At 44.8% G+C, this 25,813-nt stretch overlaps 1 protein-coding gene across 4 annotated transcripts in view; it reads right to left on the bottom strand.

Moving 5' to 3' along the window:
* The window catches only part of ACAD10 (acyl-CoA dehydrogenase family member 10), a 35,059-nt gene that overhangs the window by 7,548 nt on the left and 1,698 nt on the right, over nucleotides 1-25,813 (bottom strand). For 3 of the 4 annotated variants that reach the window (XR_002831710.1, XM_006099032.3, XM_023762690.1), the window contains exons 2-14: nucleotides 22,570-22,769; nucleotides 19,801-19,949; nucleotides 17,942-18,136; nucleotides 15,579-15,737; nucleotides 14,707-14,866; nucleotides 13,264-13,405; nucleotides 12,316-12,384; nucleotides 9,628-9,809; nucleotides 8,551-8,701; nucleotides 7,394-7,539; nucleotides 5,220-5,393; nucleotides 2,308-2,708; nucleotides 114-254 (exon numbers count right to left, since the gene is read on the bottom strand). Coding sequence is in view for 3 of the 4 variants with exons in the window: in XM_006099032.3 (XP_006099094.1) it covers nucleotides 114-254; nucleotides 2,308-2,708; nucleotides 5,220-5,393; nucleotides 7,394-7,539; nucleotides 8,551-8,701; nucleotides 9,628-9,809; nucleotides 12,316-12,384; nucleotides 13,264-13,405; nucleotides 14,707-14,866; nucleotides 15,579-15,737; nucleotides 17,942-18,136; nucleotides 19,801-19,949; nucleotides 22,570-22,769 (2,269 nt within the window). In the remaining variant the exon portion in view is untranslated. The remainder of the gene's footprint in view (nucleotides 1-113; nucleotides 255-2,307; nucleotides 2,709-5,219; nucleotides 5,394-7,393; nucleotides 7,540-8,550; nucleotides 8,702-9,627; nucleotides 9,810-12,315; nucleotides 12,385-13,263; nucleotides 13,406-14,706; nucleotides 14,867-15,578; nucleotides 15,738-17,941; nucleotides 18,137-19,800; nucleotides 19,950-22,569; nucleotides 22,770-25,813) is intronic. The other variant, XM_014464601.2, reaches the window with a different exon arrangement.

Genomic DNA, 25,813 nt, shown 5'->3' with positions numbered 1-25,813 from the left:
TGGGCTCCTGAGTCCAGCCCGAGCTGAAGGAAATGCTATCTGCCCAGGAGGGTGACCCACAGGCTATGGGGGACAAGGACATCCTCACACACGGAGAACATCACAGAAGGTACCTCGGGAGCATACAGAGACATGCCCATGAGTTCACACAGGTGCGCATACTCGACGTTGGTCAGTCCTGCTCCGTATTTTCTCTCGGGATCAGTCTCCAAGGGTAGGAAAAGGTTCCAAAGTCCTTTGGCCTTGGCTTTCTCCTAGCATGGGAAAAAGAGTCAGGGAAGCAGAGTGGATGGCTTAGTTTCATTTTGGCCTGTGACCAATGATGAAAGGGACCGGAGGGAAGAGGAAAGACAGCCAAAGATGAGGTGTGTGCCAAAAATAATGATGTGAGTCCGCACCATCGGCTGGATCTGGAGGTGGCATGAGCCCGAGGAGACCTGGGACGGCCAAGTCCTGGCATTGATAGCCGTCAGTTCACTCCCCCAGTCTGTACTTCCCAGACTCCCCTCTGCCCCACCTGCCATCACCGTTGGCATGACTAATGTCATGACAAATCTGAGAACAAGCTCCATGTGGACAGGAGACTGGGGGTTCCTCAGCACACCTGATAGGGACCAGGCCCAGTACACTTGTCTGCAGCCCCAGTGGCTCTGCTCTGGTGCATGAGGAGAACCCTGAATCAGCATCTACTGTCTTCTGAGGCTGTGTCTTTAGCACCCCTGTCCATGTTAGCAGCTTGCTAACAGCCTTGGCTCCTTAACTGACCCTGAGCTGGCTTCTGTGGCTTGCACCATGACTGTAGGCCAGTGATGGCGAACCTTTTGAGCTTGGCGTGTCAGCATTTTGAAAAACCCTAACTTAACTCTGGTGCCGTGTCACATATAGAAATTTTTTGATACTTGCAACCATAGTAAAACAAAGATTTATATTTTTGATATTTATTTTATATATTTAAATGCCATTTAACAAAGAAAAATCAACCAAAAAAATGAGTTTGCGTGTCACCTCTGACACGTGTGTCATAGGTTCGCCATCACTGCTGTAGGCTGAGACACCAGTGTCCCTCAGGCAGGCGGAGGGCAGACAAATTACGGTGCACCCACACTGCAGAACACCTCGGAGGTCGATCTCCAGGGGCTGGCATGCAAAGGTGATATATCGTAGAGTCAAATAAGCAAGCAGGAGATTCGAATGTATAGGATGACTCCATTAAAACATAGGAATAAGCCCGGCCAGTGTGGCTCAGTGGTTGAGCATCAATCTATGAATCAGGATGTCACAGTTCGATTCCCGGTCAGGGCACATGTCTGGGTTGTGGGCTCAATCTCCCCAGTAGAGAACGTGCAGGAGGCAGCCGATCAATGATTCTCTCTCATCATTGATGTTCCTATCTCTCCTTCTCCCTTCCTCTCTGAAATCAATAAAATATATTTATATATTTTACAGAGAGGAAGGGAGAGGGATAGAGAGTCAGGAACATCGATGAGAGAGAAACATCGATCAGCTGCCCCCTGCACACCCCCCACTGGGGATGTGCCCGCAACCAAGGCACATGTCCCTGACCGGAATCGAACCTGGGACCCTTCAGTCCGCAGGCCGACGCTCCATCCACTGAGCCAAACCGATCAGGGCACAATAAAATATATTTAAAAACAAAAACAAAAAAACCCACATAGGAATAACATGTGTTAGTATATGATAGAAAAAAGAAGTTGGGAGCCTAATACACCAAATTGTTGACAGTGGTTATCTCAGAAGGGGAGGGTGTTAGAGAATTCTTTCTATGTTATGTATTTTGTCACGTTTCAGCTTTGGTTAATTTTGCAATAGGTTTGTAATTAGAAAAAAGTGATAATGCTATTTTTTTAAAGTAGATGATGGCTGTATCGTAGGCAAATATGTGCTCCTGAAGATCTCAACTTAAAAACTAAGACATGACCAATCCTGACAGAACAGTGTGTGTTTCCGTTTTTCAGCTAAAGTGGTGTGGCCATGAGACAAGAGCACAAGCAGTTTATAACTGATTTGGCCCTTTAGCTTTGACGTTATAAATTCTTTAAAGAGAGGCTTTATTAACTGACGTCTATAATGTCACTGTTTCAAATTTACTAATTCAAATATGCATAACAAGCCCACCTGCCCCGGGGTCATAAGCCACAGACCAGGAATGGTGGTGGTGGAAAGCGAAGGTAGTTCAGCTCGGCCCGCTCTCTTCACTGCCTGGGGAGGGGACAGATCTGCCCGGTGAGCGAGCTGACGCTCTGCCGCTGTGACAGGGTCTTCCTGACCCGAGAAAGGCTGCTTTACCTTGAGATCCTCGACCAGTGGGGAAGGGGTCCATCTCTCAGCGGAGGCCTGGTGACGGCGCAGCTCTGGCTCAGCGGGGTACACGTGCCGATCCATGAACTGCTTCAGCCGCTCGTATAGCTCCCTGACCGGTGGGGAAAGGCCCTCTGGAGAGATAACCAGAGCTCCCTTTGAGGCATGAGCTGAGGAAGGTTCTGGAAGGGAGGTATAACTCCTCGCTCCTGGGGTGCTCGGCAGGGACCGTGGGCCAGCCCACGTGTGGTAGGACCTCGCTAATGGCTTTGTGGCCGGCATCTCTTTGAAAATCCGGAATCCTTCTTTGACTGCAAACTCCCAGGCCAGGTCAGACATAAACTCAGTCATCTTTCCACTTTGTTCAGCAGTTGCCGAGCTGGCTTGCCCTAAGCAAAGGAAAACAGTGATTACTCCCAAATCGCCCTTAATACTACTACTAACTCGTGAGAAGGTTGTTATTATTTTAGCAGCTACTACCATTTGCTGAGCACTTGCCACGTACAAGACATGGTGTTAAGTGCTTTACACGTGTTATTATAGCTTATTGGATTCCTGGAGCGATGTGACCGTGTTAATCTTCACTTTAAGACAAGGATTTGCGTCTGAGAGGGAGGAGATGTGCCCAAGCTTTCATTTGTGGGCTGAGATCCAGAAGTTGATCCTGGCTGGTGTATTTCCTGCTCTTTCTCTCTTCTTTTCCTAAAGAAACTACATCAGTAACACCCCAATGACTTCCGCTGCCAGCCATGGGCGACAGGAAGCCCTGTGTTACCCTGAGCTGCCCGTGCTGTGACATTGGTAATAAGTGTCACCAGTGGCTGGATTAATGGCCAGTTTCTGGGCACCTTTCTGTTAGATCAACGCCATCACCAGCATCACAGAACTCCCTCTAGTCATGCTCTCGCCGTCTCTTGCTTTCTTTAATATGCTCAAGACTTTTTTTAAAAAGGATTAAAAAATTTTAAATTAAGGTACAGTGTACATACACCCTCTTTATGAAGCGTATAATTCTGGGAGTTGAGACAGGTAACCACCGCCTTATCACGACACAAAATACTCCCCTTATCCCTACTTCCAGTGTCCCTTTCCCCCCGCCCCTGGTAACACTCATCTCTGTCCTTATAGCTTGTCTCTTCCAGAGTGTCACACACACATCATAGGGTACACCGTCTTTTCAGTGAGGCTTCTCTCAGGGCACCGCACGGAGGCCCATCCACGTTGCTGTGTGGACACTGCCTCCCTGTGGCGGGCCCTTTTACAGCTGGCTCTCCTGGATGGTTTTCCGCATTTCCATGCTCTAAGACAGGGGTCCTCAAACTTTTTTTTTTTTTAATATATTTTATTGATTTTTTTTTTTTACAGAGAGGAAGGGAGAGGGATAGAGAGTTAGAAACATCGATGAGAGAGAAACATCGATCAGCTGCCTCCTGCACACCCCCCTCTGGGGATGTGCCCGCAACCAAGGTACATGCCCTTGACCAGAATCGAACCTGGGACCCCTGAGTCCGCAGGCTGACGCTCTATCCACTGAGCCAAACCGGTTAGGGCGGTCCTCAAACTTTTTAAACAGGGGGCCAGTCACTGTCCCTCAGACCGTTGGAGGGCCGGAGTACAGTTAAAAAAAAACTATGAACAAATTCCTATGCACACTGCACATATCTTATTTTGAAGTATAAAAACAAAATGGGAACAAATACAATATTTGTATTTGCATGTGGCCCGCGGGCCGTAGTTTGAGGACCCCTGCTCTAAGACAGCGGTGGCCAACCGGTGGTCCACGGACCACTGACGGTCTGTGAGGTCCGAAAGGTTGGCGACCTCTGCGCTAAGAGACCGTTTCCCTGATTCTCTTTGGACCTTCATGGAGGCCTATTTTTCTTCTGGCTCCTGCCATGGCCAACTTCTCAAAAGAGCCATTTCATGCAGCTTTGGTGTTAAAGATATGCTATTCCTTACAAATTAGGAACCTAATCCATTTGCTCCATAGCAGAGTGCAAACCACAGGACTGCATTTCCCCCTCATTACTCAGACTGTACATGCCACCTTGAAAGATGATCAAATTTTTATAAAACTTGGAGAAAGTGAGAGAAGGTAGACATATAGAAAAAACTGGGTGGCCCAAGAAACTCTTAACAGTAGTGTTTAACTTTGAGGGATGGCGCTGAGAAGAAAAGAAAATAATTTTATATCATTCTATATGATTGAACTTACCATGTATGTTTTCACTTTAAAATTTTTATGTATGTTATCTCAAAATTTAAAGTTTAAATATTTGCCGAACCGGTTTGGCTCAGTGGATAGAGCGTCGGCCTGCGGACTCAAGGGTCCCAGGTTCAATTCCGGTCAATGGCATGTACCGTGGTTACGGGCACATCCCCACTGGGGGGCGTGCAGGAGGCAGCTGATCGATCTCTCTCATCGATGTTTCTGGCTCTCTATCCCTCTCCCTTCTTCTCTGTAAAAAATTCAATAAAATATATTTAAAAAAATAAAATAAAGTTTAAATGTTTTAAAGAACAAAACTATATGATAGCCCTAACCTGTTTGGCTCAGTGGATAGAGCGTCAGCCTGTGGACTGGGGGGTCCCAGGTTCAATTCCGGTCAAGGGCATGTACCTTGGATGCGGGCACATCCTTAGTGGGGAGTGTGCAGGAGGCAGCTGATCGATATTTCTCTCTCATCGATGTTTCTAGCTTTCTGTCCCTCTCCCTTCCTCTCTGTAAAAAGTCAATAAGAATAAAAACAACTATATGATATATATACTCAATGACAAATGGTTGAATTAACAGAATCTTAAAGATTCTGGCCAAACCCGTCCCTCTGATGCCTCTGTGGGTCTCCAGGGGAGAAGCTGATTGGGACCCTGGAGCTGGCTCTCCCAGGCCACCCCATTACCTGTGAGCGAGCGCCTGTAGACTCCCTGCAGGATCGCGGCCACTCGGAAAAAGGAGAAAGCCATGTAGAAGTTCCAGTTCTCAGTGGGAGGGATCCCCATGTGAAGACAGTACATCCTGAAATACTCCTCTGCAGTAGGGATGCCCAGCTGAGTCAGGTCACAGTCACGCAAACCTGTGGTGACAGAGCATCCCGGGCAGTCAGTGACCCCCACTCCGCTGTGGCCACAAGAATTTAAATTCTGAAAATCACTTCCTCGCCTGGAAGTTAGCTTCCCAGCCAGTTCAAAGGGTTAGCTCATTATTTCAAGGGCTCTTCCTCCCTCAGATGGCTGGAATCCAGGCATGAGGGTATTAGTCCCAAACTGGCTCTTGAGAGTTTCAGGCTAAATTGGCAGTAAGTGAAGGAATGAGGAGCTTCTCACTCCATCTGGACCACAGTTCATCAGTCATTTGATGAAGAATGGTATTGAGAGAAAGAGCCCACCAAATTATGAAAAAGAAAATTACAACACATAAAACATTTTATAGATCTGCTTCATTTGTAACATTTTCATGGTTCTGAAGCAGGTAATATATTCCATTCCTAGGAATTTATCCTAGGAGTATGCCTAGGAGTATGCCAAATACACACACACACACACATTTGTTTTTTCATTTTTGTTTGTTTTGTGTGTGTTTTAATCCTCACCAGAGCCTCACCAGAGGATATTTTTCCATTGACTTTTAGAGAGAGTGGGAGAAAGGGAAATACAGAGAGAAATATTGATGTGAGAGAAACACATCCTGCAAGTGCCTGTACCAGGGCCCAGGCTGCAGAGAAGCCTGCAAAATGAGGTATGTGCCCTTTGCTGGAATTGAACTCAACACCCTTAGGCCTGCAGGCTGACACTCTATTGAGCCAAACCAACTAGGGCTATATAAGTAAATATATTAATACAAAGTTGTTCACTGCTTTTTTTGTGAAGACAAGGGGTAATATATAAAAAAACTGAAAACAAATTAAATATTCAAATAGGAGTCAAACCAAATGTTTGTTTAAGTTAATTCTATACAATAAAATCCTATAAAAACTAGGGGCCTGATGCACGAAGATTTGTGCAAGAATGGGCCGTCCTTCCCCTGGCTGCCGGCACTACCTTTACTCTGGCCGGAGCCACCTTTCCACCTCCATTCTGGCCCAGAGCTGCCTTCCCACACTTCCCAGAGGCCAGGAGCCACCTTTCTGCCTTCCTTCCTCCCTGAGCCGCCTTTCCACCTTCCCATGCTGCCCAGAGGCCCGGAGCAGCTGGGGTGGTGCGGAACGCCTGTGTTGTCCCCATGGCAACGATGCAAGCACCCTGCCCCGCCCCCGGCTGCTCAGCGCCTGCATATGCAAATTAAGCTGCTAGCTTTGTTGGGTTAATTTGCATATTTGCTTTGATTGACTTGGTGGGGCGTCACAAAGGTACGGTCAATTTGCATCTTTCTCTTTTATTAGTGTAGATGACTCTGTAGAACAGTGGTTCTCAACCTTCCTAATGCCGCAACCCTTTAATACAGTTCCTCATGTTGTGGTGACCCCCAACCATAAAATTATTTTCGTTGCTACTTCATAACTGTAATTTTGCTACTGTTATGAATTGTAATGTAAATATCTGATATGCAGGATGTATTTAGGCGACCCCTGTGAAAGGGTCGTTCGACCCTCAAAGGGGTCGCGACCCACAGGTTGAGAACCGCTGCTGTAGAAGAAATACTTAATGACATGAAGACATGTCCAAAGCATATAATTAAGTGAAAAAAAGCAAGTCATGAAATCATATAATTACGTTTTCATTTAAATAAATGTATGAATACACATAGAAAACAGATGACATGAAAAGATTGGCAGTGGTTATCTCTTGTGCCACTGATGATTTTTAACTTTAAGTAAACCTGTATTTTTAATTTTAGAAATTAGTTGTATAGAAGCATAAGCAGTGCCTATGTGCATATCCTTCTCACTTCATAGTCTCTCTGCACCCACTTCCCCCCATTGTGACAAGAATGCATCCCAAAGGCATTTTCCACCCAAACCGTCTGGACTTCAATTCCATGCACTGGCCCAGTCACAGCTACTTCTGCTGAGTGGGGCCCAATGCTTTGGGAATGGAGCTGGCTTAATCCCTCCCTCTCCCCACGAGCAGCTCCTACCTCGCAGTATGGGAAAACTGGGTGGCAGGTAGTGAGCCATGCAGCTGTAGGCCACGTCCGAAAGGGGGTCGCCCAAGGTAGAAAGTTCCCAGTCAAAGACAGCAAGCACCTCGGTCTTTTCTGGATGGAACAGCAGGTTGTCCAGCCTGGATAAGCCACAGAAGGAATGGAAAGACAGTACTAAGAAGATGGGTCACCAAGGGTGTACCCTGTGCTGGGCATTTGCTCCTGTGGCCCCTGTGTGCCTCTGGAGCCTGAGCTGCAGGGGCTGTGGTTATAGCCACCTGCTCCCTTGCCATCTGGCTCAGCTGGGCTCAGCCAATGGGGCCCCCAGCAGGAGATGGGAAGGGGCCGGCAGGCAGTATTCCTCCCCCACAGGCCACGGCTTTGGTCGGGGAGCCCTCTCTACATAGCTAACCTCTCTGGGACCTGGTAATTTCTCCCTCCCTGTGACGGTTTTAAAGCAGGTCTGTACATTCTTTGGCATTCCTTCCACAAAAGAAAGACTCTAATTCTTTGCCTTTTGAAGGAACAGGCGACCTCCTGCCCAGCCCTCTCTCTCAAACACACACCTTTGGAACCTGAGCCTCCAGGTAAGAAGCCCCGCTACCCAGAAGCTGTCATCCTGGAGAGCCCATGTGAGAAACCACAGAGAGACAGAGAGGCCCGCGGAGTCTAGCTGTTCAGTCTCCTCCGCCCCAGTGCAGGCATGTGAGTGAGCCTTCTGGGTCCAGCCCCGAGCTTCCCAGCCACCTCAGCTGAAACAAGCATTTCGTCCCCAGACAGCAGATTTGCAAATGAAAAACTGCTGTCATGGTTTACAGCCAGTGTTGGAGGCGTGGGTTATACAGTAGAATAACCGGAGCACAGGCCTGCACCTTCACACCCAGGTGTGGCAATAACCCTGGCAGCTGCACAGAACAGCGCCCCCACCACCCCAGCATGAAGAACCCCGCCCCCCCAGCATAAAGAAGTAGCTGGCCCCAAACAGCTGAAGAGCCAAGGCTGAGAAAACCTGCCTGAAAGGCCATGCACAGGGTGATCCTAGGAAATGGGAATAATTCACAACTGTCAATTGGGCCAAGCTGCTTCATTTCCCCTTAAGATGCCCTTCCCATCATTTTTCACATTAAATATTAACCCCTCATCGCACCTACCGGAAGTCCCCGTGCACCACCGTGATCTTCTCCTGCCTGGGAAGGTGAAGTGGCAGCCATTCGATGAGCCTCTCCATCGCCGGGATGGTGCTGGTCTCTGAGGCTCGATACTGCTTAATCCAGGTTTGCACCTGGCGTGGAATATAGTCCCCTGAGGGAAAGAGGGTTAGGGCAGGGTGTGCCGTTCCAACAAGCTCCAAAGGTTTCAAAAACTACCCAGGGCCATGAAACCCTTTGCAATGCCCTGTAGCAGCATCATCCTAAGACTGGGGGATATCCCCCAGGATAGTTCCAGGTGAGAGCCACTGGCTGTTTTGTCTTGGCTCCATCAGTGTGATCTGGGCATGGTTCCCAGCCACGTGGCCTCTCCCTGGCCCTCTCAGAGGTCCTATGAGCTCCCTAATAGCCTTTAGGAAATCCCTTTTTGGCTAAACAGTGGTTGGCTAAGAACATGGTCATTGGGGCCTGACTGCCTGGATCTGAATCCCAGCTCTGCTGTTCTCTGTGCCTCAGTGTATCCTTGTTGATGAGATGGTCCTCATAGAGTTGTTGGGAGGATAAAATGTGAAAAGCCCTCAAAGCTTTCCCTAGCATGTAGTAAGAACTACACCAGGATTTGCTAAGAAACCCAAGACATACAACAGTTGACAAACTTATAAGTTATATCTGGGACTGGACACTGAAAGGAATTCTGGAGTGAACTTGGCTCACAGTCAAGGTCTCCAGTTGATTTAACCTCTCTGAGTCTTCCTCCCTTGCTTCCTCTGTATGAGTGTACTGTTGTGAAGGTACCTTAACTACCGTTTGCCAGTATTGGAATAAAGATTTAAATGATCTAGTGAGATAAAAGTTGCAGGGAAGAGAGATTCTGTAGCCCATGAAGAAATTCATCCTAGGATGTCTAGGTAAGCAACCCCTCCATTAAATGAAAGTGGATGTCCAAGTAGGAAGCGAGTAAGCCCACCTCACTGTTAGCAACCGCTTGGTGCATTAACACCCTGACACCAGGCAAATCCCAAAAGCAGAGGCAACAGTGAGGAAACATTCAGCATGAAAGACAGGCGGCCACATGCTTACCATGTTTCCCGTAGTCTTCTAGGCCCGCAGCCTTGAAATCCACACTGTGAATTTTGCACAAGACTCTGTTCATGGCAGCGTATATGGCCCGCCTCTGGCTGGGCTCCAAGCCTGGCAGAGAGGGGTCTTTGTAGATGAGGCCTGGGCAGTACTCCATCAGGTAGAAGGGCGTGCCAATGACCCTGGGAGGGACACAGACAGGGGGCTTCAGTGGCTCCCAGGTGGAGGCTGTTGGTCATGGCACCGCTCTTTCTACCCCATGTGTACGCTGAGCGCGGGGAAGGATTTGACCCAGCGTACTGGACATTTCCTTTTTCCTTGGCACATAAGCACAGGGGGGTTATACATTCTCCCTCCCAAACCAATCCACACACACACAGCCCTGCCCATACTTCTGGGCCAGCATGCCTCTCTTCTCTTTGGTCTGCATGTAGAAGCCACTGGAATGGGTTTAAGGTTAATGACATAGGAAAGCAGCATGTTGAGAGGTGGCGCTTTGGGGTCATATAGAATCTCTACTCCTTTCTAGCAGTGTGTTTCTGAGAGATTTACTAAATCTCTCTGAGCTTTTGTTTTTGTTTTTAAATATGTAAAACTTCAAGGAGTAGTTTATGAATTAAAAGAGCAAGTATGTATGGAGTGCCTGGCATATGTGTCTGGTTCTAATGAGGGTTCAATAACCATCCCTTCTCCCCCTCCCCTTTTTCTTTTTATTGGGCTCTACGTGTGCCACTCACACAGAAGCCCTTTTTTAAATGTTCCATCTTGTTATTTTTACTATTATCCAGTGGTATGAATGGCACATCTACCACCCTATAGGACAGTGATGGCGAACCTTTTGAGCTCGGCGTGTCAGCATTTTGAAAAACCCTAACTAAACTCTGGTGCCGTGTCACATATAGAAATTTTTTGATATTTGCAACCATAGTAAAACAAAGATTTATATTTTTGATATTTATTTTATATGTTTAAATGCCATTTAACAAAGAAAAATCAACCAAAAAAGTGAGTTCACGTGTCACCTCTGACACGTGTGTCATAGGTTCGCCATCACTGCTATAGGATCAAGGTGACACACTGAAATGTCATCTTTTAGTAATTTTTATAAATCAGTTTACTACTCTAAAAAGTTGTTTTGAAACTTCTACAATTATAACTTTATCCTGACTTGAACATGAGCTAGTTAAGTTAGACCAGTGATCGGCAAACTGCAGCTCTCGAGCCACATGCGGCTCTTTGGCCCCTTGAGTGTGGCTCTTCCACAAAATACCGACTTCAGCGCATGGGCCACGAAGTTTCAGTCGCACTGTACATGCGCGCCTGCACGTGGTATTTTGTGGAAGAGCCACATTCAAGGGGCCAAAGAGCCGCATGTGGCTCGCGAGCCGAAGTTTGCCGACCACTGAGTTAGACTATTAAATTATATTTAATTAAGTGTAATAATGCTGCTGTGTTTATAAAAGAAAATGTCTTTACATTTAGATGTATGCTGCCTGCAACTGCAAAGGTTCAGCTAAAAATAATTTATATAAATAAAATAATTTATACACGTAAAAGATACTTATTTATAAAATAATTACATATAAAATAATTACATTTAATTATATTATGATATATCCAATATTTTACATATAATTGTTACTATTTATATAAAATTAATTTATATATATAATCCACATACACATCTATATATGCACATACACACACATATATAGAAAGGAAATGTGGCAAAATGTTAACAATGGTTTAATCTAGATGAAGTTTAAATGGGTGCTCATTATACTATTATTTCTTTTTTAAACAATATTTCTTCTTTCAATTCTTTCTGTATGTTTCACAATTCTCATAGTTATAAAGTTAGGAAAAAGGACAGACTCAAAAACATTACAAAGCAATTTAAAAAGTTTAGAAAGGCTACAATAAGAGAATTAAACAAAAGCAAACAATATAAGCTAGATGGATATATATTTTTAGAATGTTAAAAAAAAGATGTTTTTGCCCTAGCTGGTTTGGCTCAATGGCTAGAGGATCAGCCTGCAGACCAAAGGGTCCCGGGTTTGATTCCAGTCAAGGACATGTACCTTGGTTGCAGGCTCCTCCACGGCCCGGGCCCTGGTCAGGGCTCATGCAGAGGCAACCAATTGATGTGTTTCTCTCACATCGATGTTTCTCTCTTTTTCCCTCTCTCTTCCACTCTCCCTAAAAATCAATGGAAAAATATCCTCAGGTGAAGATTAAAAAAAAAAAGAAAAAGAAAAAAGATGTTTTCTACCAATTCTCACAAAAGCAGGCATTTCTTTATCTTTCAGGATAACTTAAATATCTATGACCTTCTGGGGGAATTACTATAAAGTTTCTTTTCTACCAAATTTATTTGTCCTTACTCTAACAAACTAGAATCTGAGTTAGTGTACTGGCTTTTCTCTTTTGTAGGTTGAATAGACAACGGGAAAAATAAATCTGTTTAGGATGGTGTGGCTCAGTGGTTGAGTGTTGACCTATGAACCAGGAGGTCACGGTTCAATTCCCGATCAGGGCACATGCCTGGCTTTTGGGCTTGATCCCCAGTGGGGGCATGCAGGAGGCAGCTGATCAATGATTCTCTTTCACCACTAATGTTTCCATCTCCTTCTCCCTTCCTCTCTGAAATCAATAAAAATATATTAAATAAATCAATTGGAACATCACCTTGAATCTTCACAGAGGTCAAGAACTTTGGGGACAGGTACTCCAGCGCTCGCAAGGGCTTTCATGATCCTGCCAGGACAAAGGAGAATGAGCACCACTGCTGGAAGGACTGCTGAGACTTCCTTACAATTATTTTCTCATTTAAAAATTAGTCCGTGCAGAAATTAAAATGTAATTCTAAAAAAATTTCAATTTGCCCAAAAGTAGGCAAGAACATAAAACTGATGAAACACAAAAAAGAAATAGTGAACTTATAGGCCTACATCAACCAGTCAATAACTACATTAAGTTGAATAGACTAAACTCACATTGTCCATATTACTCTCTGCACCTTTCCTTCTGCAGAGCAGTAAGAGTCTGGGAGGAAGAGGAAACCCAGCCCAGAGCCCACTCCTTGCCTCAGTACTCACTCGCCAGAGATTTAGAGCTAGTTTTGTGTGAACCTACTCCATTTAAATTTTCCTGTCTCAAAACAAACTATTTTACTTGGGATGAGTTATAATACTTTTATTATTTTCAACATTTTATTATGGAAAATATCAAACATAAGTAGAGAGAGTCATATAAAAACAAACCCATGTACCCATCACTCAGTTCCAACAACAGTCAACTCATGGCCATGTTTGTTGGGTTGTAGCCTCACTAACATATTGATTTTAAGACTAAAGGTCTTAGAGTCTTTAAGGCTAAGGATAAGACTAAAGAGTTTCTTAATAATGCCTTTTTTCATCTAAAAGTCCCAAAAAAGTCTAGTCTCCTACAGGTTTAGGTATAGAAAAGAAAACAAACTTAAAAATGAAATTAGGTTACTGTTCTTACTTGAAATAATTTTGGAGAGCCACACTTGTAGTTTTAAATGTCTCAAGGCACTTGATGGAGTGCTGACTGGTGAGCTGGGGGCTGAGCTGCGAAGGGGGTGGGGGAGTGCGCCTGGCCCTGAGTATTTACCTGAACTCCCTCTCCACTGCGTGGGCAGATGGAAGGAGTGTCCCGGGGGGTTTCTTCCTCAGAACCAGCTGATGACCAGCCAGCTTGATGTAGTACGTTGGATTTGACTGCCCGTGATCAAACTGAAGGAGTTCCAATGGGCCTGCAAGTTTGAAAACAAAGAAAACTCAAACCAGCTCTGAAGGGCAGACGGGGAAAGACGTTCTTTCTTTGTAATGAGTCCAGAGTTTGGGATGCACTGGAGGAATGGCACCATGCCCCACCAGCTCGGGTCCAGAATCGCAGGCCACTGCAGTGTGGCTAGGCCACTGGATTGACACCACAATAATGTCCTCGCTTTGTATAGTGTCCAATTTTGTCTGTCTTGCCAACTCCTGCTCTGTGAAGAAAAGCTTTTTAGCTGTGTTTATCAACCACAAGCACAGTCATGGCAACCCAACTTGCTAAATGGAATGCTTGAAGCCAGAAGATGAAAAGTGCCCTTATGTGTCCCTCAGTCCATGCTCAGCCCAACCACGCCTGACACGGGTGTGACAGCTGAAAGGAGCGAAGCAGGGCCCACAGCCAGAGCCAAAGCTGCTTTCATGAGATGTGATCTCCCTGCCCAGCAGGCTGAATGCTTTGTCTCTCTTACAGAAACATCCTAATTAGCCCTCAGCTTCATAGTAAGACTAAACTCTGGACGTAGATTCATTTCACTTGCTCAGAAGAGCAGGAAATGGGCATTTGCCAGAGTTCTCTGTTGGTCAGAAAGGGCCCCTCAGCCTGCGGCCATACCACCCTGAACACGCCGATCTCATCAGAAGCTAAGCGGGGTCAGGCCTGCCTAGGACTTGGATAGGTAACGGGCCCCTCAGCTTTGTGGAGGCGCTAAGAATGTGCCAATCACTAGGGCACGTCATAACATGAACTCCATACAAACAGCCTTTCTCAGGGATCAACAGGGTGAGGCGAAACTTGATCACCAGGTAGAAATGTCTTCAAAAGCTCACAAGGCACCTGTTTTCCTGAGGGTGGAAGGTGAAGGAGGGTGGGACCTTTGAAGAGATGGAGACAACTTGTCACATTTTCTGTTTATGCAACTTTGAAGTTTTCTTTACAAACAGGCTGTCATCTCGAAAAAATGAGAAACATTCAAGCGCCCCTGGGCCACCTACAGTCCCCAGGCTCCTCTCCTCCCTGACAGCTGTTTGCAGGCGCGGCTGCCACATCCGCTGTCAGTGGAAGAGCAGGCAAGTAGACTTTCGGGATCCATAAGAGAGGAGGCGAATGCGTTTCCCCACGCAACACTGAGAGCAGCGCTCGGATCCCCTGGGCGGCCGGGGGCTGTTTCCTCACCATATTGCCTCTGTCTCTGGTGCATTCCACACTGGGGTTTGACAGTGAAAAGCAGCCTGAAGGGCTAGGCTTGGGAAGAGTTACAAAATACAAAAACGCACATACCTGTGGTTTGGGTCCCCAGGAGGTCTCTGAGGTATTTCTCCAAGGAATCTTTTGGAATCTCCATTGTCTTTCTCACGGGACGCGTGTTTGGAATAACCGTTCTCAAGGTAAAGCCCAAAAGACTTTCTAATTCCTTTACTGCAGCCTCTGGGTCATTAACCTGGTGTCAGAGGAAATATTGAACATGCCACCTTGACCTGTCAGCCTTGGCCTGTCTTCCTGTCTGTTCTCTAAGATGGTAATTTTTAGGAGGAAATACCAAGAACTCCATTTTCTGAGCAAGGCCTTTGAAGTCAGGATATTCAGCTAATGAGAAAGCCGTAGACTGTTTCCTCTTCCTCCTTAACTCCTAAATGCATTAAGATTTCTCCCTACTGGGGAGAGTCCGGTTAAGAGTCCATGGCACTGCCTCGTGCCAGGAGGGAAGAACGTCCTTGAGCCCCTCCTCGTACCACAGCATCCACTCTGTCCCGTGAGCCCGTCAGTGTCAAAAGGAAAACTCCAATGTGGACCAAGAACCCTCCCACGTGGCCTCTCGCTTCACAGCTCTCCTGGGTGGTCCATGTGGCTGGTGCTGCTGGCTCCCCACCCAGAAGAGCATCACTTGGACAGTCTGACTGCCATCCCGAATGCCTACAGCCTGCCCTTCACCTCCGTGTGTAACTCTCTCAAGCTGCCTTCTTGGTGTGTTTGTCTTACTTCCATTAAAAGTACAAACAGCTAGTCACACAGATTTCCTAATTAAAAAAGACCACGGCGACGCGGGGGAAACCCACTGAAGGCAGCTACAGCAATGCATGTAAGAGGACTGCACAGAAATGCTCACACTAGGGCCTGGAGGAGAGTGGAGTTCAAAGACTAGTGACCATTACCTTAATGGTGCGCATACCAAGGCTGGCAGCTGCTTTGACATTCTGTCCAAGATCATCAAGAAAGATGGACTCCGAAGGCTGTAGGCCCAGCCGCTCCAAGCACAGCTTGTAGATCCTGTGGTCTGGCTTACAGACACCTTCCACACAGGACTCCACAACCTGAGGGAGGGGCAGAGATGAGAAATAAATGTCCCTAAAAGTGGTGCTCCCTCAGGCACGCTGATATACTAGTATATTTTTTAAAGTGCAGAAGGAGCCCAGTTGGCATGGTTCAGTGGTTGAGCATTGACCTATGAACAAGGAGGTCTCAGGTTGATTCCCGGTCAGGGGACATGCCTGGGTGGCAGGCTTGATCCCCAGTGTGGGGTGTGCAGGAGGCAGCTGATCAATGATTCTCTCTCATCATGGATGTTTCTCTCTCTCTTCCTCTCTGAAATCCATCAAAATATATTTCTAAAAAAAAAGTGCAAAAGGAAACTGTTGAGATTTGTTATAATAAGTAACTTAAGGGGATTATGATAGAAAGTGATGTTGCTTTTTTACGTTGAGTGATTTGAACATACTGGGGGCAAACCTGGGAGCAAACTCAGGAAACCAAAATTCTGGTTCAGATACAGTGACCTTGTGCTCATGGTGAAGCCACGTGGCCTGTTTCATCATCAGTCAAGTGGGAATACTAACAGCCATCTTATCTATCTTATGGTTGTTGTGAAACTTAACTTGAATGAGTTCCAAAATGACAAAGCATTTTGCTGTTAGCTACTGTGCCTACACCAAGCAGAAGAAAAGCGGTACATTTCTGTTTTAGGGAAAGTCATCATTTTTTCAGAAAGAAGGCATTATTCACTGTTATAAAAGAAACATGGCTTTAATGTCTGTATTTCAGAAGTTAAAAAAGACCCAGACTCAGTTTATATGACTCAACCCCACCAGAGGGCTGACTGTCACCAAAGAGCCTGTTGGTGGCAAAGACGCTCCCTTCCTTGGAACCTGACAGACTAATTTCCATTCTGTCTCTGATCCGGAACCAGAGGAGGGGGGAGGAGAACCCTGAAAAAGCCGTCTCAGTGTCAGGCTATCTGTGAGCCAGCACCTCTGGGAAGTCCCCTCTTACATTATCCCCAGGGCACATAGTAACTGCCCAATAAAAATCTGTTTTGCCCTAGCCGGTTTGGCTCAGTGGATAGAGTGTCGGCCTGCAGACTGAAGGGTCCCAGGTTCAATTCCAGTCAAGGGCACATGCCTGGGTTGAGGGTTCAATCCCCAGTAGGGGGCGTGCAGGAGGTAGCTGATCAATGATTCTCTCTCATCATTGATGTTTCCATCTCTCTCTCCCTCTCCCTTACTCTCTGAAATCAATTTAAAAATGCATATATATATATATATATATATATATATATATATATATATATTTTTTTTTTTTTAAGATATGATCTTCTGTGCTAGAAGGTTTCATCTGTGAAGGATTCCCCATTTCCCTAAGAGAAAATAGATCATTATCCTGGGATATATATATATATATTGATAGATGGCTTGCTTAAACTTCATTCAAAAAACAGATTTTTAAAAATATATTTTTGTTGATTTCAGAGAGAAAGGAAGAGGGAGAGAGAGACAGAAACATCAATGATGAGAGAGAATCATTGATTGCCTGCCTTCTGCACGCCCCCTACTGGGGATTGAGCTGCAACCTGGGCATGTGCCCTTGACCTGAATCAAACCCGGGACCCTTCCACAGGTCGACGCTCTATACACTGAGCCAAACTAGCTAGGGCAGAAAACTGTATTTTGGCTCAGTATGTTCTCAGGGTACTTGGATAGTCCAGCACCATCTATTACAATAGCCACTAGCCATATGTGACTCTTTACACTTAATTAAAGGAAATTCAGTTCAATTCCTTGGTGACATTAGCCACATTTCAAGTGCTTCATAGCCATATATGACTGTATTGGACATTTCTATTACAGCATTCAGTGTTATTGAACAGCGCTGGTCTAAGGATTGATGCCATAGAAATAGAGGGCAGCATGGTTGGTCTTTGAAAAGAAAAGGTCAAAGGGCCCATTACGAGGGCTGACAGAAGTGTGTGTGTTATGTGGTGACTGAGGTTCAAATCCAGAATGTAAGGAAGTCTCTAAAGCTGAGGTCTCAACCAGTTTCCAAATCCCATAAACGTTTGACCTTGCTAAGAGCTCAGTGATACAAGTCCTCTTTTCAACCTGTTATATCTAAACCTGACTTAGTCAAGTGTCTGAATAAAAAACCCATTCACTCAAGACCTGCTAAAGGGCAGCGTTAAATGTTGCATCCCGAAGCAAGGACAGGCTGTTTTGATTATTGTTTAGTATCACTTCAAACTTACCACATCGAACTGTTTTCGGTCCAGGGGCAAAAAGCTTTTGCCATTGGAAAGATAAAAATTATTGCTCAAGACTGCAGTCTGTAGGCCTTTTGCCCGAATTTGAATTATGGCCTCAGTCATCACTGGGAACTGCTTCGCCACTTGCTCACTGGTCAGCAGAGAGAAAAAGTTGTCCACAGGCACAGAGGTATTTGACTAGGAAAGGAGGCAGGGAAAGACGAAGCAGCAATCACTAAGAGAAAAGTCAGCTAATCGCAAACAGAGAAAAAGAAATATTCCCAGCTTCCTGTGCTAGCTGGCTGTAAGAGCCCGGGCCTTTGGCTTGCTGCCTAAAGGAATCTTCTCCCTCGGCCTTTGTGCAGAGCTTTGCATATAAGGTTATAAAAAGTGACTTAGAATTAGAGTTACAATGGTTAGGGTATGGAGCTATTTATATCAATATTCCAGTTAAAGGAGTTCTTTATTTCAACCATGGGCTGTCAATTTTAAAAAGTAGCAGGATACTGTAAGAGGATACATTAAACTTTAAAAGTGTAATAAGTTGATGTAATTTAATTTTCAGTGATCCAGAAGACATTTAATGGTTTTGTATTGCTTTAACACACCATTATGAACTTCAGTTTCTGATAAATTTTTTTTTAATTCAATCTGTGTGGGTTTTGAAACTCTTATTTTATCATGTTTTAAAATCTGTAAAGGCAAACCTGCTATTTTCTTTATACACACACACTCACATTTTACAACAGCTTTAAAGAAATACAATTCACATACCATACAACTCACCCATTTAAGCCATACAATTCAATGTTTTTAATATATTCACAAAGTTATGTAACCATCACCACAATCAGTTTTAGAACATTTTCATCCCCTTAAAAAGAAACCCCATACCCATAGTATAGTCACTCCCCATTCCTTCCCACACCTCCAATAGTCCCAGTCTGAGCAGATCACTAATCTACTTTCTGTTTCTGGACATTTCATATAAATGGAATCATACAATCTGTGGTCTTTTTTTTTACTGGTTTTTTTTTCACTTAGCTTAATGTTTTTAAGATATATATATATATATATATATATATATATTTATTTATTTATTTAAAATTGTGATAAAATATACATAACATAAAATTTACTATTTTAACCACATTAAGTGTACAGTTGAATGTCATTAAGTACATTCATTATTATGTACCCATCTCTATCATCTATCCACAGAACTTTATTTACTATATTTTAAATTATATTTTAGCAGGCTTATTGTGAAAGTTACATGAGTTAATATAAAGAGCTTAGAAAATGCATAGTACAGAGAAAAGGCTTATTAATATTATTGCCTCAAATAAGCTTTCTCATTAGGCAGACAGCATAATGGCTGATGGAGGGGCAGTGAAAGAATATTTTTATTTATTCATATGTGTTGTCAAAGTTGAGTACCCAAGGGTGGAAGAAATAGCTTAAAAACTTATAATGGATTATTAGATTTTTCACTTCTTTTTTTTTTTTTTTTTTTGATTTTTCACTTCTTTATTTGCAGTTTAATAAATATGGACGAGTGTTACGTTACATCCATTACTCTGGACAAAAAGAATATGGAAATTCAAGAATGTTTATCGCCCTAGCCAGTTTGGCTCAGTGGATAGAGTGTCAGCCTGCAGACTGAAGGGTCCCCTCAATTCTGGTGAAGGGCACATGCCCGGTTTGTGGGCTCGATCCCCAGTAGGGGGTGTGCACGAGGCAGTCGATCAATGATTCCCTCTCATCATTGATGTGTCTGTCTATCTCTCCCTCTCCCTTCCTCTCTGAAGTCAATAAAAATATATTTTCAAACAAACAAACAAAAAATGTTTATCACTCACAATTTCAGAGCAGATTCTCCTAAATTCTTGTAAGAAATCCTCTTTTGTTATTTCTCCTCTCATAAATTTCAGCCAGGGCCCATTTTCGCCACCTGTGATTAAAGCCTTCAATATAGTTCCGGAAGGGATATGATTTTGTACCTCCCATTCTGTAGGAAGAAAAATATGCAATAAGTGAAACCCATTAACAGATGGCTGGAGTTTAGGGAGCTCAGGGGAATTACCAGACCAGTTCCTGTGGCATCACTATGGTGCCAAGTGGGCTCTATTGGGAATCTGAAAAAATCCAGGAAATGCGCATCTCAGCCTTAGATCTCCAAGGGAACAGCAGTACTGATTTGTGTGACTGAGGGAACACTGCTGCTAAGTCTCATATCCTTACCACCTGCTTGAGATGACACTGGACACTCTAATATAAATTTTCTTTTCTGGTTTTTCACTAGCTGGCTCATATATATGCGGTCATTCACACAGTCTTGGCCACACAGTAAGGAAGCCCATAGGGTAATGAGCCAGATACTGACAGTACTAAAACAAAAAACAAAAAACAACCTTCATTTTGTAAACTGCACAACTTTCTACACTGATGGAAATGCTGTATCTCCAAGACAGTAGCCAGTAGCCACATGTGGCAACTGAGCCCTTGAAATGTGGTAAGTGGGGATTGCACAGGGGATTGTGTCTGTCACATTGCACACAGAATCCCTTCACGCCTCAGCAGTGCCCAGCACATAGTAACTGCTCCATAATCTGTTTTCTGACTGAATAAAGTTTAAGCAAGTCATTTATAGAGGAGGCAGGGAAGGGTGGCTGCTAGCAGAGGGAACAGAGCTTGCAAAGGCACCGCACTGTACATGTGTTTGGCAAGTTTAGAGAACATCAAGTAGTCTAGGGCAGCTGAAATGGGGACACACAGTAGGAAACGGTGTGATACCAGGATACAAGGCTAATTGCGAGAGGTGCTGAATGCCAGGCAAAAGCTTCTGGATCCAATTTAAGGGACAAAGTGCAGGCACTCAGGATTTGAAGCAGGGGAGTGAAGGGAGAAGATCTGTGTTTTAGGCAGGTAATCCTGGGGGCTGTGTGGAGGGTGGCGCAAAACCCAGAGGCCAGAGGCAGAGAGAGCAGTTAGGAGTCTGATGGGATCAGGCAGGTTGGAGGAGACAAGGATAGAAATGGATGGAGGCAGTGGAGGTGGAGAGGAGCAAATAGGTTCTCAAGATATTCTAGAGAAAGCCCAGGAGATTCCTGCCCAGGGACCTTTATGTTCTCTGTCTGCCAAGTCTGAAGGTTTGGGGTGGGGGAGTGTGATGACTTGGAGGGGGAGGTGTTTGGAACAGCCCGGCTGCAGTGAAAGAGAGAGGAATGAGTAGAGGAATAGAGAGGCTGAGGGCCCAGCTGTCCCTGGAACGAAAAAAAATAGCTCGCTTAGCCAATTTGCACAGCTGGGTAACTTTTTACCCAGGAGCATAGGAAATCTGGACTTCATTTATTTTACTTTTTAAATGCATTTTTTATTGATTTCAAAAAGGAAGGGAGAGGGAGAGAGAGAGAGAGAGAAATATCAATGATGAGAGAGAATCATAGATAGGCTGCCTCCTGCACGCCCCCTACTGGGGATTGAGCCCGCAACCCAAGCATGTGCCCTTGGCAGGAATCAAATCCGGGACACTTCAGTCTGCAGGCCGACGCTCTGTCCACTGAGCCAAACCACTAGGCCTGTACTTCAGTTCATTTAACATGGAGCACTGACAACCAGCCACCATAGCAGGTCAGAGTACAGGGACAGCTGTTTGGCCCTGTTTCCTTGCTGCTGGCTGGAATGAGAATGTAATGGCAGGAGGTGATGCAGCCCAGACAGACCGTGAGGTGAAACTGGAAATGAACTCACAGCAGAGCAGCACAATAGAGAGCCTGAGTCCCTGGTATCACAGAGCAACATGCCAGCCCCAGACCACATACCTTGGCTTTCCTGCCAAAGAAATAAACCTCTATCTTGTTTCAATCACTGTTTTGTTAGAGCTAAAACTAGTCAAACTTAAGTGAGTTGAACTAAGTAGGAAAAAATGTAAAACCAGGAGGGGCCTGACAAAGAAAGGATCAGAGACTAGAGGTTTGCTCTGGAAGGTTTAGAGGAAGTTGGTGGAAGAGGGAAGGCTGGGATCAAGGGAGGGGCTTTCAGAGTTCAAGATTTCAGAAGCAGCACAGTTCACAGGGGAAGATACTAGTTAAATCCTACCAATAACAACGGCAGCTCGTCACTTATTGAGAATTTTAGGTGAACTGAACACTCTGCTTTCCAAACCCCAAAGAGGTAGGCACTCATATTAGACCAGTGGTTCTCAACCTTCTAGCCTTTAAATACAGTTCCTCATGTTGTGACCCAACCATAAAATTATTTTCGTTCCTACTTCATAACTGTCATGTTGCTACTGTTATGAATATATCTGATATGCAGGATGGTCTTAGGCGACCCCTGTGAAAGGGTCGTTCGACCTCCAAAGCGGTCGCGACCCACAGGTTGAGAACCGCTGTATTAGACCTAAGTCAATGATGAAACTAAGACTCGGAGAAGTAGATTAATTTGCTCAACATAATCAACCACTAAGTGGTGCTTAGAATTTGACTCAAGAGCCAGAATATTACCCACCGGGACACACTGCAGACCAATGTTCCTCTCTGCCTCTCCTTACCACCCTCCATCCCCCACCCCACTCCCATCCCACCCCCACCCCAGTCTCCAAAAGTGAAATAGAACAAAGAGCTCACCTGCAGCCACTTTCCCTGGAGAAGGAATGAGAACTCCACCCATGTCAAAAATGACCGCTCTGTAGGGGCCGCCTCCGGAATGTGTCCATCGCCAGGGTCCCTGGTGCCCACACCGGCTGTGTTTCAGGAAGGCTGCCCTCCAAGCCCAGTGGAGATGTGAGGACCGGAAAAGCCGCCTTATGCACATGTTGAGGCCAAAGCTGTGTGAGAAGGCACAGGGCACAGTTTGCCTTCACTGCCTCCATCCAGACCTCCATCCTGGAGCACAGGGGTGCCACCTGGACATCACTGATCTCCAACAAACACTCCAAACCACAACCAGAATTGAGCTCTACCTCCGCCCTCCCACCTCCTTTTGGTGGGTTCCTTAGCTCAGTGAAGGGCTCCACCATTCACCAAGCTGCCCGTCTAGAAAACTGGAGTGCGCACCTGACTTCCCTTAGTCCTTCACCAGCCACCTCAACTCGTTGTTCTGTGCTGTCAGTTCCTCCTGAAAATCCCACGCCCTCTCTCCACTGCCATTCTCTTGCCCACAGATCATTGCAACAGCCTCTTAAGTGGTCTCCTTGCCTCTTTCCAAATCTCCATTCTTTCTTCACTCCTTAGCCAGAGTAATCTTGCAAAAGTGCAAATTCGATCACATGCTAACCCCATTTAAAAACTTCAATGGCTCTCCATTGCCCTCAAGACACACTTCCTTAACCTGACTTAAAAGGCCCTTTAAGATCTGCCTCCCCCATTTTTTACATATTGTTAACAGAAAAAAACATTGAAACCTGTAAAGAATTTTTGTGAGTTTGAGCCAAACTGTCGACATATGCCGGGAAGCAGAACCTCAATGAATAGAGATAATGCTCCGGAGAATGGCGGGTTACATCTGTATTTATACATTGCAATCAAAGGAAAGGGATGTAGGTTGGTTACATGAAATCCCCTGGTGATAGACTAGAGAGGCAGGAGAAAGCAAAGCGCGGAAAACCCTGGGATTGGATAAAAAGTAAAATGATGGACACATACTTAGGTGGGTATAGGAACAATTAACATGATAATGAAGGAATTTGTGGTATCTGTTCTGGCGCCCAGCATATTAGGTTGTGCCCCAAGGGGTCCAGAGAAAGGGAAGTTACAAGTTACCCAGACATTTCAAGGATATGTTATCATAGGTGCAAAAAGATAGATAGGCTCAGTTAAGGTAAAGGTTGACCTTGTCAGTGAAGGTACCAGCCTAGGATGTAACTACCCACCATCACTGCTTTTAGTTCAAGTTTAATTTCAGACCATCCTTTGTGGTTACTTTAGGTCTCTGAGTTTGCAAGACCACCAGGCGGGCCTTCCCTGAGCTTGTCAGGTTAGCATGTGGCCCCTTTCGTCCACAATATTAACCTGGATGATCTAGACACACACATCTATGTGCAGCTCTCAACCAACGTTCTCCTCCTGCTACCAGGCCTTTCATATGTTTCCTTGGCCTGTGATGCTCCCTTCTACTTGTTACCTGGCTATTTCCAAACTGTCCTTTAGGTCAGTTTCTCTGTCACTTCCTTCCTGAAACCTCTTCTGGCTACCAGAAAAGATAGATGAGTCTCTCCTGTATACTCCTAAGATGCCCTGTACTCAGCTCCTCCTAGCACTAATGAGGCCACCATCACACCATCACCCTTCCTGCAGATGACTGCAATGGCCTCCTAACATTGCCTCTTTCCTAAACTGATTTTCAAAAGTTTCAGAAAAGAACAAACATATACATATAACACACACATGTAGATACATACATGTAGATATATATATATATATATATATATATATATATATATATATATTTCATCATATACCTTTCACCTAGATTGATTATTAACATTTTGCCACATTTGATTTGAGAGATCTTATACTATTCTTTAAACTTTTCTATAAGTCTGATATAAAAAGCTGGGGGAAAACAAAATAATTAAAGCAAATTCAACTTGTAGTCATTCCTCATGAAACTTTTTTTTTTGCTTTTTAAAAAAATATATTTATTGATTTCAGAAAGGAAGGGAGAAGGAGAGAGAAACATCAACAATGAGAGAGAATCATTGATCAGCTGCCTCTTGCACGCCCCCTACTGGGGATCGAGCCCACAACCCAGACATGTGCCCTTGGCCGGAATCGAACCTTGGACCCTTCAGTTTGCAGGTCGACGTTCTATCCACTGAGCCAATCTGGCTAGGGCCCTCATGAAACTCTAAGTTTTATATATATATATATTTTATTGATTTTTCACAGAGAAGAAGAGAGAGGGATAGAGAGTTAGAAACATCGATGAGAGAGAAACATCGATCAGCTGCCTCCTGCACACCTCCTACTGGGGATGTGCCCGCAACCAAGGTACATGCCCTTGGCCAGAATCGAACCTGGTACCTTTCAGTCCGCAGGACGACACTCTATCCACTGAGCCAAACCGGTCAGGGCTCTTTAAGCTTTTTATGTGATTTCTACAGTTTAAAAAAAGCTTACTGAAACTCAAGTTACAGCAAAACAGATTGGTATGACAGCCTACAAGTTTATAAGTCACTTTAGGGCCACCATAAGGATTCAATAAACTAAGAATCTAAAGGAGAGATTCTTAAGGAGTAACTCTTCAAGTTTATATACTGTGTTTTTCATGTAATTAGAAATTTGTTGAATTGGGAAGTGAATTTTGAAATGAAAAATTTAGAGGTTGATTTGTGTTTTCAGTTTTACTTCTGTTTCTATGCCAAGGCCAAAGTTTATAACAGAAGGAGAAATTTATTTATAGGCTCCAAAACATCAACAGCTTCTGTGTGAGGGCTTAACAGAGATGAAAAGTGCCTCTGGGGCCTGAAGGACTGACTTTCATCCTCAGAGGACACTGTCCTCCACATACTCCCACTAATGGATGATGGGCAATGCTCCCATGACTAGCTTGCTTCTTCTTTCCATTTAGAGAGGACAGTTCTGTTCTGGTCACTTCCCAATACTTTCTTCGGCGAAGGAAAATGCTGTGATTTCTTGTATTTCTAGGCTATGGTACCTGCCATGTCCACCGACTGAACTGCCTCTCCCTGCTGTTGGCCTGGTGAACTCCCATTCCCTTGTACACGGCAGCCTCAGCTCTCCCCTCGGGAGGGGCTCTTCTTTCTTTTTCCAGGTGGACTATGTTACTTTTTTTCTCTCTCCTCACTCTCACTGCCTTCACATTGCCTGGTTTAAATTCTAGCTCCTCCACTTACTAAGTGAGATCCTG

This window comes from Myotis lucifugus, unplaced genomic scaffold (assembly GCF_000147115.1).
Source record: "Myotis lucifugus unplaced genomic scaffold, Myoluc2.0 scaffold_256, whole genome shotgun sequence".
NCBI lineage: Eukaryota > Metazoa > Chordata > Mammalia > Chiroptera > Vespertilionidae > Myotis > Myotis lucifugus.
Note: the sequence above shows the minus strand (reverse complement) of the source record. Positions and strands in the feature narration are given on the sequence as shown.